This window comes from Falco biarmicus, chromosome 12 (genome assembly GCF_023638135.1).
Source record: "Falco biarmicus isolate bFalBia1 chromosome 12, bFalBia1.pri, whole genome shotgun sequence".
Taxonomy (NCBI): Eukaryota; Metazoa; Chordata; class Aves; order Falconiformes; family Falconidae; genus Falco; species Falco biarmicus.
In genome coordinates, this window is record NC_079299.1 from 15,096,954 (window position 1) to 15,111,896 (window position 14,943).

Sequence of the window (14,943 nt, forward strand, 5' to 3'; positions counted from 1 at the left end):
ATGTGCAACTGCAGAACGAGCAGAAAGCAAAACAGCCAGATTGAGTACAACAGAGGTATTTAGTTATTTTGTTTTTGATTACTGACCATGCTTGTTGCTCCTGGAAACATGTATGTACTATTAGGCACACACAAGTATTTGTGTACAGGAACTGTGACTGGAACACCAAAAAAATGCAATGGTTCTGCTTTTCAAAAATGTTCATGACACTAAGCCACATATTTTCTATGAATTTCATCAAAAACTACACTGCTTTGAAAAATAGATTTTAAGATTTGGCTAATGCATGTTAGTGATAGAAACACACTTACGCACGTGCACACACACACAAATGTGAGTTAGGCTTTGTAAGTAATAAACTATCCATATCTTTAAAAGAAGATAAGTCCTTAACATACCTATAAAGGAACAGATCAACTAAGTGTGAGCTAAAACAATCAAAAAAATACTGCTGACACTTTCGTGGAACAAACTTCTCCCTGCTTTTCTAAAACATCTGACATGGAATTATAGGTTTAAATTAAAAATATAAATAACTGTCTTCTCATTAGTCACTGACACATTCAAACAGAGGCTTTTCACTATGTAGCTACCATAATTAAATCCTTAAAACCAACATTTTTCAGATCACAGGATTTTACATCTACTCACCCTAAAACAAGTTTATAAGAGAAGTAACTGGGAAGAGCCTTAAGACACCAGTATTTTTCCCCACATCCTGCTGAAATTATTTTTATATTGTTTCAGAGCTCATCGTTGACAGTACATTCAAGCACAGGCTCTATAACAGTATTTTCTTTTTTCCTGTTAGTAACCCAAAGTAGGAGAATTTCACAATCCAGAATTTCAAATGGGATTACTGAGACCTAAACAATGGACTAGTGGAAGGTTATTTACTGAAATAGGGAGCATGGTAATGAAATACAAAAGTTATCAGTGGGCTTGTGATGCTTACAATAAAATCCCTCTCCCCAATGTAAAATGACATTTAAGTATATAATTTAAATGATGTTTGATATCAAAAAGTTGAGAGATAAACCAACAGAAGTACTTACATCCTCCTAAATTAACTTGTAAAAATAGTTTGCAAAACTGTATACACACAGAATGCTGTGGTACATAAAAAGGAAGACACAATATTTACAACTCACTCTACAGTTTAACAATGTTCATGCGTTGTCATAGGTAAGTAACTCTGCAGAAAAGCCAGACTAAATTTGAGTACAACCCATTCCCAAAAGGTTCCATTTTGATGGCTAGAGACTGCAGTCATGTTTAGCATTTTTCAGAAGACAGACTGACAAAGAGTGTTTACATAGAAGGGGAGACACACGTGAGTTTCTTTCCCATTTTAACTCAGGTTTCCTACCTGAAGAGATGTTCCATTAACAAAAAACAGACATACAGAGGTATGTATGTACCATGCTATACAGAATCAAGCTACACCCAGCACTCCTAACTATTCTCTGCATGACCTTGAATCAAACAAACTCTTTCCTATTTTTGTCTGCCCCAGACAGGGGGAAGAAGGTTGGGATGACAGCAAGAAAGATACTTCACAGAATAAAGAGTTCATATAAATAGACAAGAAGTTATTCTGAAGGCATGTGATGCTACAAAGGATAGAATTTAATTCTTAGCAGTAAGCATTTGGAAGACAACAGTGAATCACAGCTAAGTTACCAAAAAAAAAAAAAATCAGCAACTGTAGTAGTAAAACTTAATTTTTTAAAAAAAAGAGACATAACAAAAGAGGACTGTAAATCTATAAAACTAAGGGAAGCAAACTGCAAATCTCTATAAAATTTAAGGAAATGTCTAATTTAATTTATTTTAAGCATGAACAGCAATCTAGTTTGTAATGCTTCTTTCAGAAAAAAGCAAAAACCAGTTTTACTTTCCTCTGAAATTACCTAAATCTGCCTAAATAACCTAAATAACCGCCCTTATTATACTCTTGATTGTCAGTAGTTCTACCATTCATTTAGCACTGCTTTTTGGCTTTATCACTTTTCTGAGTAGAACTTGGGGTTGAAGACATTCAGTATCATCAAACTTCTAAAACCAAATTCATAAATGCCACTGAAATCTGTGACACCTCTGGTCACGATACATTATGTTTGTCTGAGTAGCAACTTGATGCTACATAATGCAAGGGTAAGTATCTATGTTTAAACAGCTAGCATCTTTATAAATAACTATTCCACCTTTATGCATAATGAGTGTGAATTATTCAACTTCATTTAAAGAAATACATTTAAGAATAAAACTATGGATGTTACAGTGTTCTTTTTTTAAGCTGTGTTGTGCACTTAAGAGAATATTGTAGATTAAAACCATGCTGTGACACTAGGGCGTATGTATCATTTTACTGCAACATGTGTCAAAGATTACCTGTTTCTGTTCTTTCATTTATTTTTCAGAACTGAAGGCTTTATAACCTTGTATGCTGCTTTTAGTAACTGACAAGTTAAAGAACATTTGCAGTAAACATGCTCATATTTGAGTATAGCATAGGTGGGATATAGAAACAATGAATCTGAGGGCACTAAGGGTATCTAGTGCTTTTTTTGAACATAAATACTGCTAACAGATCATCTGACAAATAAATGGTCAGACTGGTGACAGGAGAAATAAGAATACTATTTTAAAAATGGAAAAACAGATTTGGAATGTGAAAAAAAACCAATATAGACTGATGTATTTTGAAAGACCAAGACCAAGAATGTAGTTTTTCATGAAGCCCTCTTCATTTAAAACATTTAAAAACCAGGACTGAATTTGGCAAATCTGTCACTCAAAATGACAGACATATAAAGATAATCCACATTTTACATATTTGTTTCTTTTGCCTTCATTAAACTATGAAAAAACCCCACCGTGCAGCTCAACTAACCTAACTTGACTAGGTTTTAACTGCCCATTTTGACATTCATATTCTTTCCCCAGCCCTTATCACCTGTTAAGTGGTTAGATTCTGTCTCAAAACATATGAAATTTATTTCCCTATTAGCAAAGATAAACTTCAGAAGCATAAACTTAAAATAAGTAGAAAATATTTTTTTCAACTATACAAAAAAGACCAAGGAAAAAAAATGTATGACATGCTTTTATACTGAGGTTATGATAAAGACCAAAACTAATTCAGAAATGCTTTAAGAATTAAATGATTTCTTTTTTTCCCTTAAACAGCACTAAAGATTATGAGTCAACTGCATTTCATGCAGGACGGCTAACAACAATAAAGGTACAAAATCCAGAAATTTTACTAACTAAAGGGGAATCAAAACTCAAAAGAATTTAACACATTCAACTCAAAGGATAATTTCTTATCTTGGATTTTTGAACATAGCAAGACAGCATAATATACAACTAGGGAAACAAATATTTAACAATTTAAATTATACAAAAGTGCTGGTAGGGAGAACAATTCAGAAAACTACAGACCTTTATTCTGGCCTCAAGAATATATAGAAACTTAGGGAAAAAAAAAACTTGTAAAAGACAACAGTTACAGATAAAGGTGTAAGATAAAATGGAACGAAGTGCAATGTGCAAAACTATTAGAAACTACATCATGCCAACCTAACCCCTACCTCATCCAAGAATGGTAAAGGTATTTCTAGACAAAGGAAATAATCATTCAAGAGATCTGTTTGACTAGAACTTATCTCAACAAACAAAATGTTTGAAATCTACACTTTTTTTACTCAAAATTTACTTCAAAGTAAAAAGCAGGGCAGCGACTCTGAGGAAAAAGCCCAGAGCAGAGATAAACCCCATGGGCTTCCTGTGAGACACAGAAAACAGCAGGAAGCAGACAACATCCCGCATGGTAGTCTGAGGAAACACCTACACGAGGTCCACAGCGAAACTACAGTTTCAGTTAAACAGACGAAACCCTACTGTAATCTCTATGAGTGACAGTAAAATACTTGATACACTGCAACGAGGGTATGCTATTACATAAAATGGGTAAGCTAGAGAAGGAACAGGACTTCACAAAGACCCAGAAAGAACACGTCAAGTCAGTTATTGGTGGACCGAATCTATTGTTGGGACCAATATTATTATTAGTTTAATTGAAGACCACAGTAAAAGAAGTTATGAGTGTGACAATGAAAATCCATCTATGAAACAAAAGTTACAAGATGCTGTCTGTAGGGAGGGAAGATTCAAACACTATGGAACAAAACTGGGTATCTTGAAGACCCGAATACTAGAAGAAAATCAAATTAATAGCAGATAAAAAAACTGCATATATGAGGACTAATGAAAAAATGTGTTACAGCTTAGAAGGTCTCCAGCTGGAAACTGCAAAAGGATCCAAGCATATGAGTTGGTACTTTGGATCCCTCATCAAGAGGACAAAGTGCAGATGTGGTTCTGTCACACATCAGCCCTGATACAGTCAGTACGGACAAGGAAGTACTAAAGCCACCCTCCAACAATCAAGACAGACATAAACTGGAATAACTCACAGCTAGCTCCCAGTTAAAAGAGACACTTAAAAAAAGCTGCTCGTATGACTAAGGGAATAGAAAGCAAATTTGCTGAGAGGAGATTTAAAACCTCAACTTGTTTTGTCTGGCAAAATTAACACAGAGGGGACATATGACTGGCATCCACAACTACCTCAAGGGAAGAATCAGGAGGGAAAATAATTATTTAAAATAAAGGACAATGCTGGCATAAGAACAAATGAGCATTAAATGGCCATAAACAAATACACATTGCAAGTTCAGTTTCTAATGATCAAAGCAGCAAGATTCTTGAGAAGTTTTACTTGAGAAGGTGGCATTCAGGGAGTCTTCCTGCAGAAATAATGGGGAAAAGCAAACTTTTTAAGATGCAAAGTCGTCAGTTTATAACAGGAACAGAATAGCAAGCTTGTTTATGAAAAGAACTGAGTCAATGCACCAGCAGGACCACTACTACCATGTGCTCCCGTGATTCTGTGACAGGCTGATCTGCATGGAAAATCCAACCCTTTCTTCAACACATGCAGTTCAACTGGTGCTTAACTGTTGCTGATAAGAATTATATAAAGATTAGCGACCTGTAATTTTCAAATCTCACCCCTGACATCAACCAGACTAAGACTATGTGCTAGCAGATTCCAAAATGCATGCTAGATTAGTATGAAAAACTTTCTAGAACTTCCTTTCTGAAGTTCCAGGCACTCAGTGATCACCCTTAAGAACTTGCCTGTATTTTTAAACAAAACTGAAGTCTGCAGTGTGTTTCTGAAAGGGTGAACAGGTGGCTCACACCTTCTTAAAAAAAAAAAAAAAACCTCCAAAAAAATTGCAGTTTTCACTTGACTTGAAGTTAGAGGAGGAGAACCTTAAATTTATCCTAAAGTGACCCCATTATGGTCAGGTCAAGGAGGTAATCTGCAAATTCCAAGGCAAGCACCATAACCGGCATTTGGGAAGAGAGTGTACATGCTACTTGAAAGGCTCCAAACTTGCCAGGTTTCAGTTTCACATCCATAAAGAAGTAATTGACAGCAAAACCAACATAAAGGAACTTGTCCCTAAATGCACAAAGAATCCAAAAATGGCGAACATTCCAATAGACGAAACTCAAACAGATTTTTGACGATTGATAAAACAATTCTCACAGTTCTAAAACTATTCTTGGAATCTGCTCGTTCTTATTTTTTAGGGAAAGCAGTTAAGCTACATTTCTATTAAGGCAAACAACTTTAAAATGGACTAGAAAAATGCTGTACTCAAACAGGTTCAGCTTCACTCGGCTTTCAAAGCTGGGAAGCTGAGAGAGTACAACTTGGATAAAGGAAGCATTTGGGCTGGACCACCAGGCCCAAAGGGTATCAGTGGTGCCGCATTTGGTTGTTGGCTGGTAACCAGTGGAATCCTCCACATCCCCTGACATCCCTCAACATTTTTATCAACTTGGTTGACGAGATAGAAAGCAACCTCTGCAGATCTGCAGGCATCACTGAATTAGGGGGAGTAGCTGAAACACCAGACAGCAGAAGTTCAGTCCAGACAAACCTTGAGAAACTTGAGTCTTGGGCCAACAGAAACCTCATGCTGTTCAACAAAGAGAATGCAAAAGTTTGCACCTGGGCTGAATAACCCTGAGCATCAGTACAGGCTGAAAGCCATCTGGCTCAGTCACAGCCCCATGGGATAGGACCTGGGGGTTGCAGTGGATGCCAAGCTCTGTTTGGGCCAACGGCACATCCTCACTGTAAACCAGGCAAACGACATACAGGACTATGTCCATTAGGATAAATGCGGCAGCAGATCAAGGGAAGTTCCTAGCCTCCTCTACCTCGCACAGTGAATCCTCAATCCAGTTTTGGGTTACCAGGTTCAGAAGAGGTTAGAAGAACCAGGAGAGGGTCCAGCAAACCGCTGCTCAGATGGACATGGCCTAGAGTACATGCACTGCGAGAACAAACTGAAGGAGCCAGGTTTGTTGTGTTTGACAAAGAGGAGGTCCAGGGAAGATCCAACTGCAGCCTACAACGACTTGAAGGAATCAAAGATTAGAGAGCTAAACTTCTTGTAGTAGTTGCAGATGGTACAAATCATAGCTTGGGAGTTTTAAATTGGCCAATAGGAAAAAAGGGAATGAAGCACTGAAACATGTTACTCAGAGGCTCCATCTTTGGAGGATTTTAACTCATCCAAAGTCACTGCTGACCTGATCGAGTGTTGCTAACGATCATGCTTTGAAAAAGAATCAAGGAAACAGGATCAAGAAATCCTTTTACAGTTTCTATGATTCCATTTAGCTACCTCCCACTCCATCACCATGGTTCTAACCTTGTCTTCTTAACAGATCAGTGGTTTTCTGGTCTTCCTGTATTTGTTTGCCATTACTACCTACTGCAATTACACTAAGCAATAGCTGCTACTAAGAACAACAAAATTCTTGAGATTTACCTGGTTTTTGATCATGAAATAAAAATAACTGCTTACATATATTTTTTAAAAATTCAGAAATAGTATATATTTATAAAAGCTCTTGATTAGCAGTCCCTCTGGACGTCAACCAGAGAATCATCTCCATTCTGACTAAGAGATAGAGACAACAGCAACAGAAAAGGTTTTTTAGAAATGTAAATATATATAAATTTTAAGAGTTTGCTTCAGATAATTTTGTTTTAAAGAACATACCTAAAAAATTCCTGAATCCTGTCCCAGCACTCACGATAAGCTCCTTTCAAACATTTCACATGCAGAAGAGAATTTTGGTGCTCCCACAAAAGAAAAAGAAATGGCCATGTAATTTTGGGGCGAGGCTTGAAAAACCACAATGAAACCTGGAAAAAACAATTAGAAAACAACTGGTGCAATACATCAGCTAATGAGCCCAAGAGCAAGGGTATAAAAGATGATTGCATACTTGTTTTTCTAACATGATACAGGACACCTCTTCAGTGACAAGGGACAACTTTTCTATAACCACATCAAGTTAGTTACAAAAAACAATTCAGATTTCTTTTTTACCCCAAATGAAATGCAAAGCACTATGAAGGGGAAAGAAGAATCATTATAAAGTGGTGGGATCTGCACCTTCAATAAAGAGGTGGTGACTCTGCATCTTCAATAAATCTAACATTTGTTTTGTTAAGAATTAGAAAATACTTAAATCCTAGAACAGTAAGCAAAATAGTTTAAGTTCACTGACTTGAAAAAACATTCTTTTATGCTACACAGCCCTAAAACAAATACTTAAAAGGAACTAAGAATATGCCACTCTATCTTGGTTATCATTTTCTTTCGGATAGAAGTGCTAGAATAAACATTCTTACTAGTTTACATTGCTGTGTTTTTATGAGGTTAATAACTGAACTGTCAATCAAGGCCTGTATAAATACAGTAGTTAAATACCTTCTGCTTTAGAAGCACTTTTATTTACAAGAAAGCTAGCCAAGATTTCCAAAGGACTGCATGGTCTGGTTTGCTTTGATCTCTTTTAAGTACAAGTCTCTTTATACCTCTTGTTTTGCTATTTATTATACCCTTTGTATAATCAGGTACGGAAAGAGCACCTGTGTAGAACAAATACTTCAGGAAAAGTGTGACTTAGAGGAAAAATTATGCAACACACAGTTCACTAAAATAACTTGTGAAGTCCTCTTCCAAGAGTACTTTTGTTGCTATACTAGCAAGAAAAGTAAGTGTACAAGGGGCTCAGAATAAAAACAGGGGAATATCACTTAAACCCAACATCACAGATACAACCTGATAGCTGTATCAACACATTAATCAACACTCAACTTCCATATACATGCACAAACATGTTAGTATATATGCATGTATATAAAAGTATATATAAAACAAGTATTTTTAACTTTTTTAGAAAGTTAACTGTGTATATGCATGAGTGTGCATATGCGCATACACATGCATGTATACACACACATATAAAGAGATATGTATGTATCTCTAGAGAGCCACCAAGAACTCTGTTTAACCACTACCTATATAACTAGTATCTGTAATCTCTTGCCACAAAAAAAAAAAAAAAAAAAAAAAAATCTTGCCCCAAACAACCCACATACTTTCTGTCTGGAATCACTCTGTGAAAAGTAACTGCTTTTTTACTTAGTATGGTGAAGCTAATGAATAAGGGATGTGTACATTATGCATGGAATTGCATGCCAGAAAAAAATTACATCAAAAAAACCCCAGAAAAATTACATCAATTCATTTTAATGAAAACTTTTATAACTACAACAGCAACTAAATTATCTGCTCATATGGTTAGGTTTACAGTAATTTTTGTTTTATTGAACGTATTTCACTCACTCAATAGAAACAAACATTAACATTATGCCCCTAATTTATTTAAAACAAAGGAATGGACTGAAGTCACCTCAGGCCAGCACATACAATGTTAGGATGTTTCACTTTGGGTCAACTTTCATTCAGGTCAGTTTACCACGTTCATCTTCCTATTTTCTAGCTTTGACTTAAGACAGCAGGTTATGAAGATCCTCCCTGTCCAGGAGAGCACAGATACACATTTGCACACAAGGGCTTCAAATATGTGTTTAGGCCCCAGAGATTTAACTGGGATTTCTGTGAGTTAATATTTTTCTGACTCTGTACATACAAGATAGAATCTTGAAGTAAAAATGGTGCTGTAGATTTTTTAGCAGAAATCATATAGACATAAAGCATCCTCAACCTCAAGAACAGTCCACATTTTCTGCTACAGAGGATTTTAGATAGTTTTACATTACACATGTAAAACAAACAGAATAACTAAAGTAGTTAACACAGAGGGAAACTTGTTTTCAATTTGTCTGTTTGTCAAGGAGCTTGTTTTCAATTTGTCTGTTTCTGCACAAAGCTTTCATAAATTTTACCTTCAATTTACAAGTTAATAGAACCTTATCATCATTATTCCTATTATAAAGGCACTTAGAAGCAGGAAGCCTGTTCAAAATTATGTTTAAACAAGCATACTGTTATTGAACTATTAATCAGTAAAAGCCGTAACAGTTATCTGAGTCAGCCTGAACTTTTGCATGTTTTCTTGAGACAGTTCTGAGATTAAGTCTTCTAAATCTGTCAAAGTTAAAAAAAAAAAAAAAAAAAAAAGAGCCAGAGCACTAAAAACAAGAAGTTGAGCAAAATACATGTGGCCCATTTTTGGCAGATAGAACGAGGAGGAATTTCTTTTTAACAAAAACAACCCCCTCACAAGACAATGCACTGCACTAAAAGCTTAATAACTACTTTGCAAGCATTCACTGGAACTAAGGTGGCACAGACGGAACAGCTTGCAAAACGTGGCACAGAAGAAGCTGGAGAAAAAGGACCAGAGGCATTCAAACGGCTCAGTCACCGCGTGAAACCTCACTGTCACTGACCCAGTATTTCAGCTGAAAAGCTGTAACATACCAAGGTTGCCAGAGAAAATCCACTAGGGAATCACCAATAAGAACCAGAATAAAGCGATCCCAATCTTTCCCTCCACAGCATGCGGTCCAAGAGGTACAAAGCTCAGAGGACAGTTTTGTGAATCAAGCCATACTTGCATTTCCCTGCTGGAGCAACACATGAGGCTCAGCACTCTGCTGCCTCACCATGCCCTTCTTGAGGACCCATTGCTGCAGTCAGCATCCTCTCACGTGCAGCTATACCTCAGGTGGCACACAGGACTTCTGCCAGCGGTGTGCCTCCAAATCAGCACGGAGTGTTCATAGGCTACAGTCAATCCGAGTATCACCTCTAGTGAAACCCTCCTAAGGGCTATCCAATTTTATGACACTGATGTGCCATTACAGCTTGACCATATTAGTGCCACCAAAGTTTCTTTCAGCTTATCCCAAAACAGTACTGGCCACTCCTCTGCAGGCAATGCAGACCCATCTCATAAGTCCTACCAGAGTCCAATATGATGCACTGCAAATGTCTAAAACAGTTGCTGTTAAGACTGACAAAAACATCATTGATGTAAGACAGATTTTTCAGCTGTTAAGAAATATCGGAAGTGTGAACCTGCCAGATGTGGAACATTCAACAGGAATTGTGTGCTTACAAAGTATTTTATGTACTTAAACCTACACCTCTAGAGTGGCTTAGTGAAAAGGAAGATATTTCAGATTCATTTAATTTAAGGTTAATATTATGAGAAGAGAGGTTTGCATTAGAACATTCAATTTGTTTTCCTCTAACCCATTGTAGTGTAAAACACAATTTTTTACCAAAAAACTTAGTATTTATACAAAACCTTAATGTTAAGAAAAACTACATACCAATTTAGGAGAAACAAAATCCAACTTAGTGTTACTGAAAGTTGAATATGAACTTTTTCATTTGGTTTTACTCAGTGACTTTGAAGTGTGCAAGCGACCACTTACTGAGAAGTGCTGAACAATCAACCTGCAATAGAACAAAGCAAGCAAAGGGTCGCTTGCAAGTTGACTGTCTCACAGCCACTAGTGCACCATCAAAACCTGTTCATATCTACATAGTTTTCATCTTAATATAAGTTTCTCCTTTTCAAGTGCTTGACATTGTTGATAGTCATCAACATTTACTGACAGCTACCAATGAAAATAAAAACTTCAAGTAGTACCATCTAGCTCACAATTAAAGTTTCTTTCTTTCCAAATATGTTTAACCAACACTAAGAACATGGCAGCGTTCATATTCAATTTTCTAGCAGCATGAATATTTACTCCACAGAAAATGTGTGTTAAGTTGACAGCTAAGTATTTTCTGCATATGCATTTTCCCTTCACTAGTGTAAATAGGAGCTTCCACCCTCCCTAAATGCAAATATACATACACACCAGTTACTTCATGTAAAAATCACCAGGTTACACTGTACCATTTCAGTCTTGCTTAAGAAACTGCTTGTTAATAACGAGTTGAAGCTTTTCCTTCCTGGAACCTCCTCCACCAAGTGAGAAGCCAAGGGAATTCTCCCCACTCTCTATTCTTTCATTTAACCCCAGCCTGTACCTGAGGCCAATGGTTGTTCTTTCTGAGGACTTTGCAACATTTATATTCCAACTAAAAAAACCTCCATTTTCAGAGAAGTCAGGGCAATCCTTTTTTATTATTCTAAAGACTAAAGCCTGTTCCAAGTCAAATGGCAAACTGCCTCAAAGGCAATTTCTGATCATGCTCATCCTTTAAAAAAAAAAAAAAAAAAAAAAAAAAAAAAAGATAAAAGCCAGAAATGCCAGGTATTTGATGAGAAGAGTCTTGCCCAGTAACAAGCAATAGCAGCTTTAATTAGCATTGGACTACAGACCAGAAAGGTCTCTGATATATATGCACATGTGTGTGTACAGCACTGGACTAGACCACTGGTCCAGCCTCCAGTATTATATATACACATATACATAGCCCATATATAGACAAGATATATATATAGATATTTGTGTGTGTGTGTAAGAATGTAGGTGAAAGTGTCACTATTGCCACTGTAACTCATTTGGGCAGAAGAGAATTTCTCTATGATGAGAAATGTAATTACATTTCAAAATTAATTTCAGTTAACTTTATATGTAAGTTATTTTGACTTTCATATACAGATCTGCATTAACTATCACAATATATATTCCATTTTATTTTTAGAATCTCTTTACCTCAAGACATCCTAATTTTTTCACGTGATGAATACTGGAGCCTACAATCAACTAGAGCAAACATTTACTTTAGATGATTTGCAATCTGTAGCAACACTAACAGGAAAAAAATATCCATGAAAAAACCAGAATTATTAAGCATACGCCAGACCCCAGCTTCTTCAAAAGTGCATGGAATCAGCAAATCTACATTGTAAACGGACTGCACAAGAGGATGGGAAACGGCTATGTAATGAAAACATGAGAGACCATTTAATCAAAACACAAGAGACTAAACTCGTTGCCCTACAGAACTCACTGCATTCAAAGCCCTGCTTCGATTAATTTACTTTAAACCAAGCGTAGTACTCGGGTCTGCAGCATGCCCCTGAGTGGTGCTCCCAGAGCAGCCCGAGGGAGGCTGTGCCTGGTGGCCAGGGCCATGGCAGCCCCCTCCAGAGCCACTGCTCGGGCTGAGGGCAGCCCCCAGCGCAGCCCCACACCCACAGCACAGGAGTGGGCACGGAACGGCAGCGGGACTGGGGCACAGGCCGCAGCCGCCAGCACGGTAGCTAGGCAAACTGGGATACAGACCCCGCATCCACCCAGTGTGAAGTGACTGGCTAAACTAACGTAAATACCACCTGTGCTGTGAAGGGCTTGCAGAAGGGGCAATTATTTGCTCTAAAACACGTGGTGATGTATCTTTGCAGAGCACGCTTTCTGTCACCAGATTTAAATGGAGTAACTGCAAAGACTCTTTTCCAACCCTTCCTCATTACTTTGTATTTATGCGGCTAGAATTTCATTACAAGTCTTTTAGATCTGAAATCATCGTAACATTTAAGATTATAGTCCCAAATCAAGTATATAAAAACTAAACTAACCCTCCCCTACAGGTAAGAGTTAACAGGACCATTTTAAAAACCCGTTATCTGGATTTCAAAGTATCATTTAGCCAAACACACCCACACATATATATACAAAAGCACACACAGCAGCATTGGAAGTTTTGATACAGAAAGAGAGAACCCAGAGAAAATGTTTTTGTTTCTAGCTTTCTTTTCACTAGAAAGAGAAAGCTCAACCTGTATAGTTGCATGGACCACTGTAAACAATCTGCACACAACTTCTATCTATTCTACTTGCAAGAGCTGCACAGAGTTGTTATTCTTCAAGTATTAATTTTCCAATTCATTATTTCCTTGTCCATGCTATAAATTAAAGACACATCCATATTTAACGAAAACAGAACATGACTGCATCTTCTGAAAAGCATGATGTACAAGTAGTCCCTTCAAGTTTCCAGTGAACCCTTAAGAGCAAAGTTTGGCATGAGCCCAGAGTTCTGCTCAAGAAATCCTCCTCCTTCACAGCCCCAGTTCCCCACTCCCCAGTTGTACCAATCCGGCTTTGACGTAAACACTCTGCAGATGACCCACTGCAGAGCCCCAATGACAACTGAACCAACACAACTGAGCAGCGGGAACCATGGTACATAGCTGGTAGTTTCTTCAACCCTCAAACTGCAGACCAAGTTTTCAGAGAATGGACCTTCTCTAGCATAATATAGTATTGCCTCAGACAGAGTTTTGGCTGACCTTTCAAATGCCCTTTCAATGATCACAAAGCCCAGTTCAACATGCCTTCTTGCCTCTGCTCTCCAGCAGGGATGCCCACTGCAGATGTAATTTAAAATGTCTGTCAGCAGAGTTAGGCATCCCCCCACTGTCTTTGTCACTGAGGAGGCCCTTTCACACAGTTGTTCTACTGGAAACACCCAAAATGACACAGGAATGTTTGGAGGTAAAAAAATAACAAACAAAAAAAAGAACCTAAGAACCACAGAAATCAAAACAAAACCCAAACCCATCATTCTTTTACATATGCCTGGGGAAAAAAAAAAACAAAAACAAAACAAAAAAACCAAACAAATTAAATGCAGTTACTGATCAGACATAGGTTATAGTTCATTCAGTCGTTCAGTCCAATGCTTCACAACTGATCCAAGACCATCAAATAATAGACCCCTGCTGTGTTGTCACTATGCAAACATCCTAGCTGCATAGAAATTATAATGTACAAAATTAACATAAATAGGGAATGTAACATAACATCAGCAGATTAAAAGCAGTAAGAGGCACGATAGACCTATAACTTTTGTATAAAAGATGATATATGTGATTTTTTAGTGCCAATAGGAGAAAAAAAAAAGGGAAAAGTTACACTAAGTAAGTTAAAGAAACATGGCAGTGGAGTTAAGTTGCCAGTACTGTTTCAACAAAGCTTTCTTCTGGAAGTCTACACAAACTCTCCACCACCCCAATTGTACCAATTTCACAGGAGCTCTTCTTGAGAAAACAACCAGAAAATCCATCGTTTTTTAGACAGATGCTGAGAACATCTGATGTTTTAGACAGATGCTGAGATCTGAGAACAACAAAGTAATGCTCCCTGGCACAGAAAAGAGATTTAAACCCCTAATCTAAAATCAGGCAAACTGGAAACCTATGCAAGGTCCTAACGGTGGCATCAGAAAGCTGGTGTCTTTCTCTGCCCACAAATAGACTGCCCCTTAATGCAAACAGGCCATCCTGCAGGCAACAGAACAAGCAGCTCAAAAAGAGATGACTTTCACACAAGTTCATATAGACGCAAGTTGCTAGAATGCTAGTGCTTTTGCAGTAAACCGACAGATTTAAAATCGGTGGGGGAGGAGAACAAATTATTCTTAATATACGAATTCTGTTCTGGCAAAACACTACACAAAACAAGTTTAGCGCTCCCAAAGAGAAGTGCCCAAGCACAGCTGCTCTCCACCGGTGTGGCTGCAGGGAGCTGTGCAGCAACGGTGACACCTCGTGGTG

The 14,943-nt window shown here is 37.5% G+C and overlaps 1 protein-coding gene across 8 annotated transcripts in view; it reads right to left on the reverse strand.

The window, feature by feature from the left end:
- THADA (THADA armadillo repeat containing) overlaps positions 1-14,943 on the reverse strand; it is a 161,680-nt gene that overhangs the window by 106,678 nt on the left and 40,059 nt on the right. The window contains exon 27 of one of the 8 annotated variants that reach the window (XR_008824825.1): positions 7,158-7,303. The exons of 6 other annotated variants lie outside the window; for them this stretch is intronic. Coding sequence is in view for 1 of the 2 variants with exons in the window: in XM_056356827.1 (XP_056212802.1) it covers positions 10,811-10,880 (70 nt within the window). In the remaining variant the exon portion in view is untranslated. Of the gene's footprint in view, positions 1-7,157; positions 7,304-10,766; positions 10,881-14,943 lie in introns of those variants that run through there. One more of the 8 variants, XM_056356827.1, reaches the window with a different exon arrangement.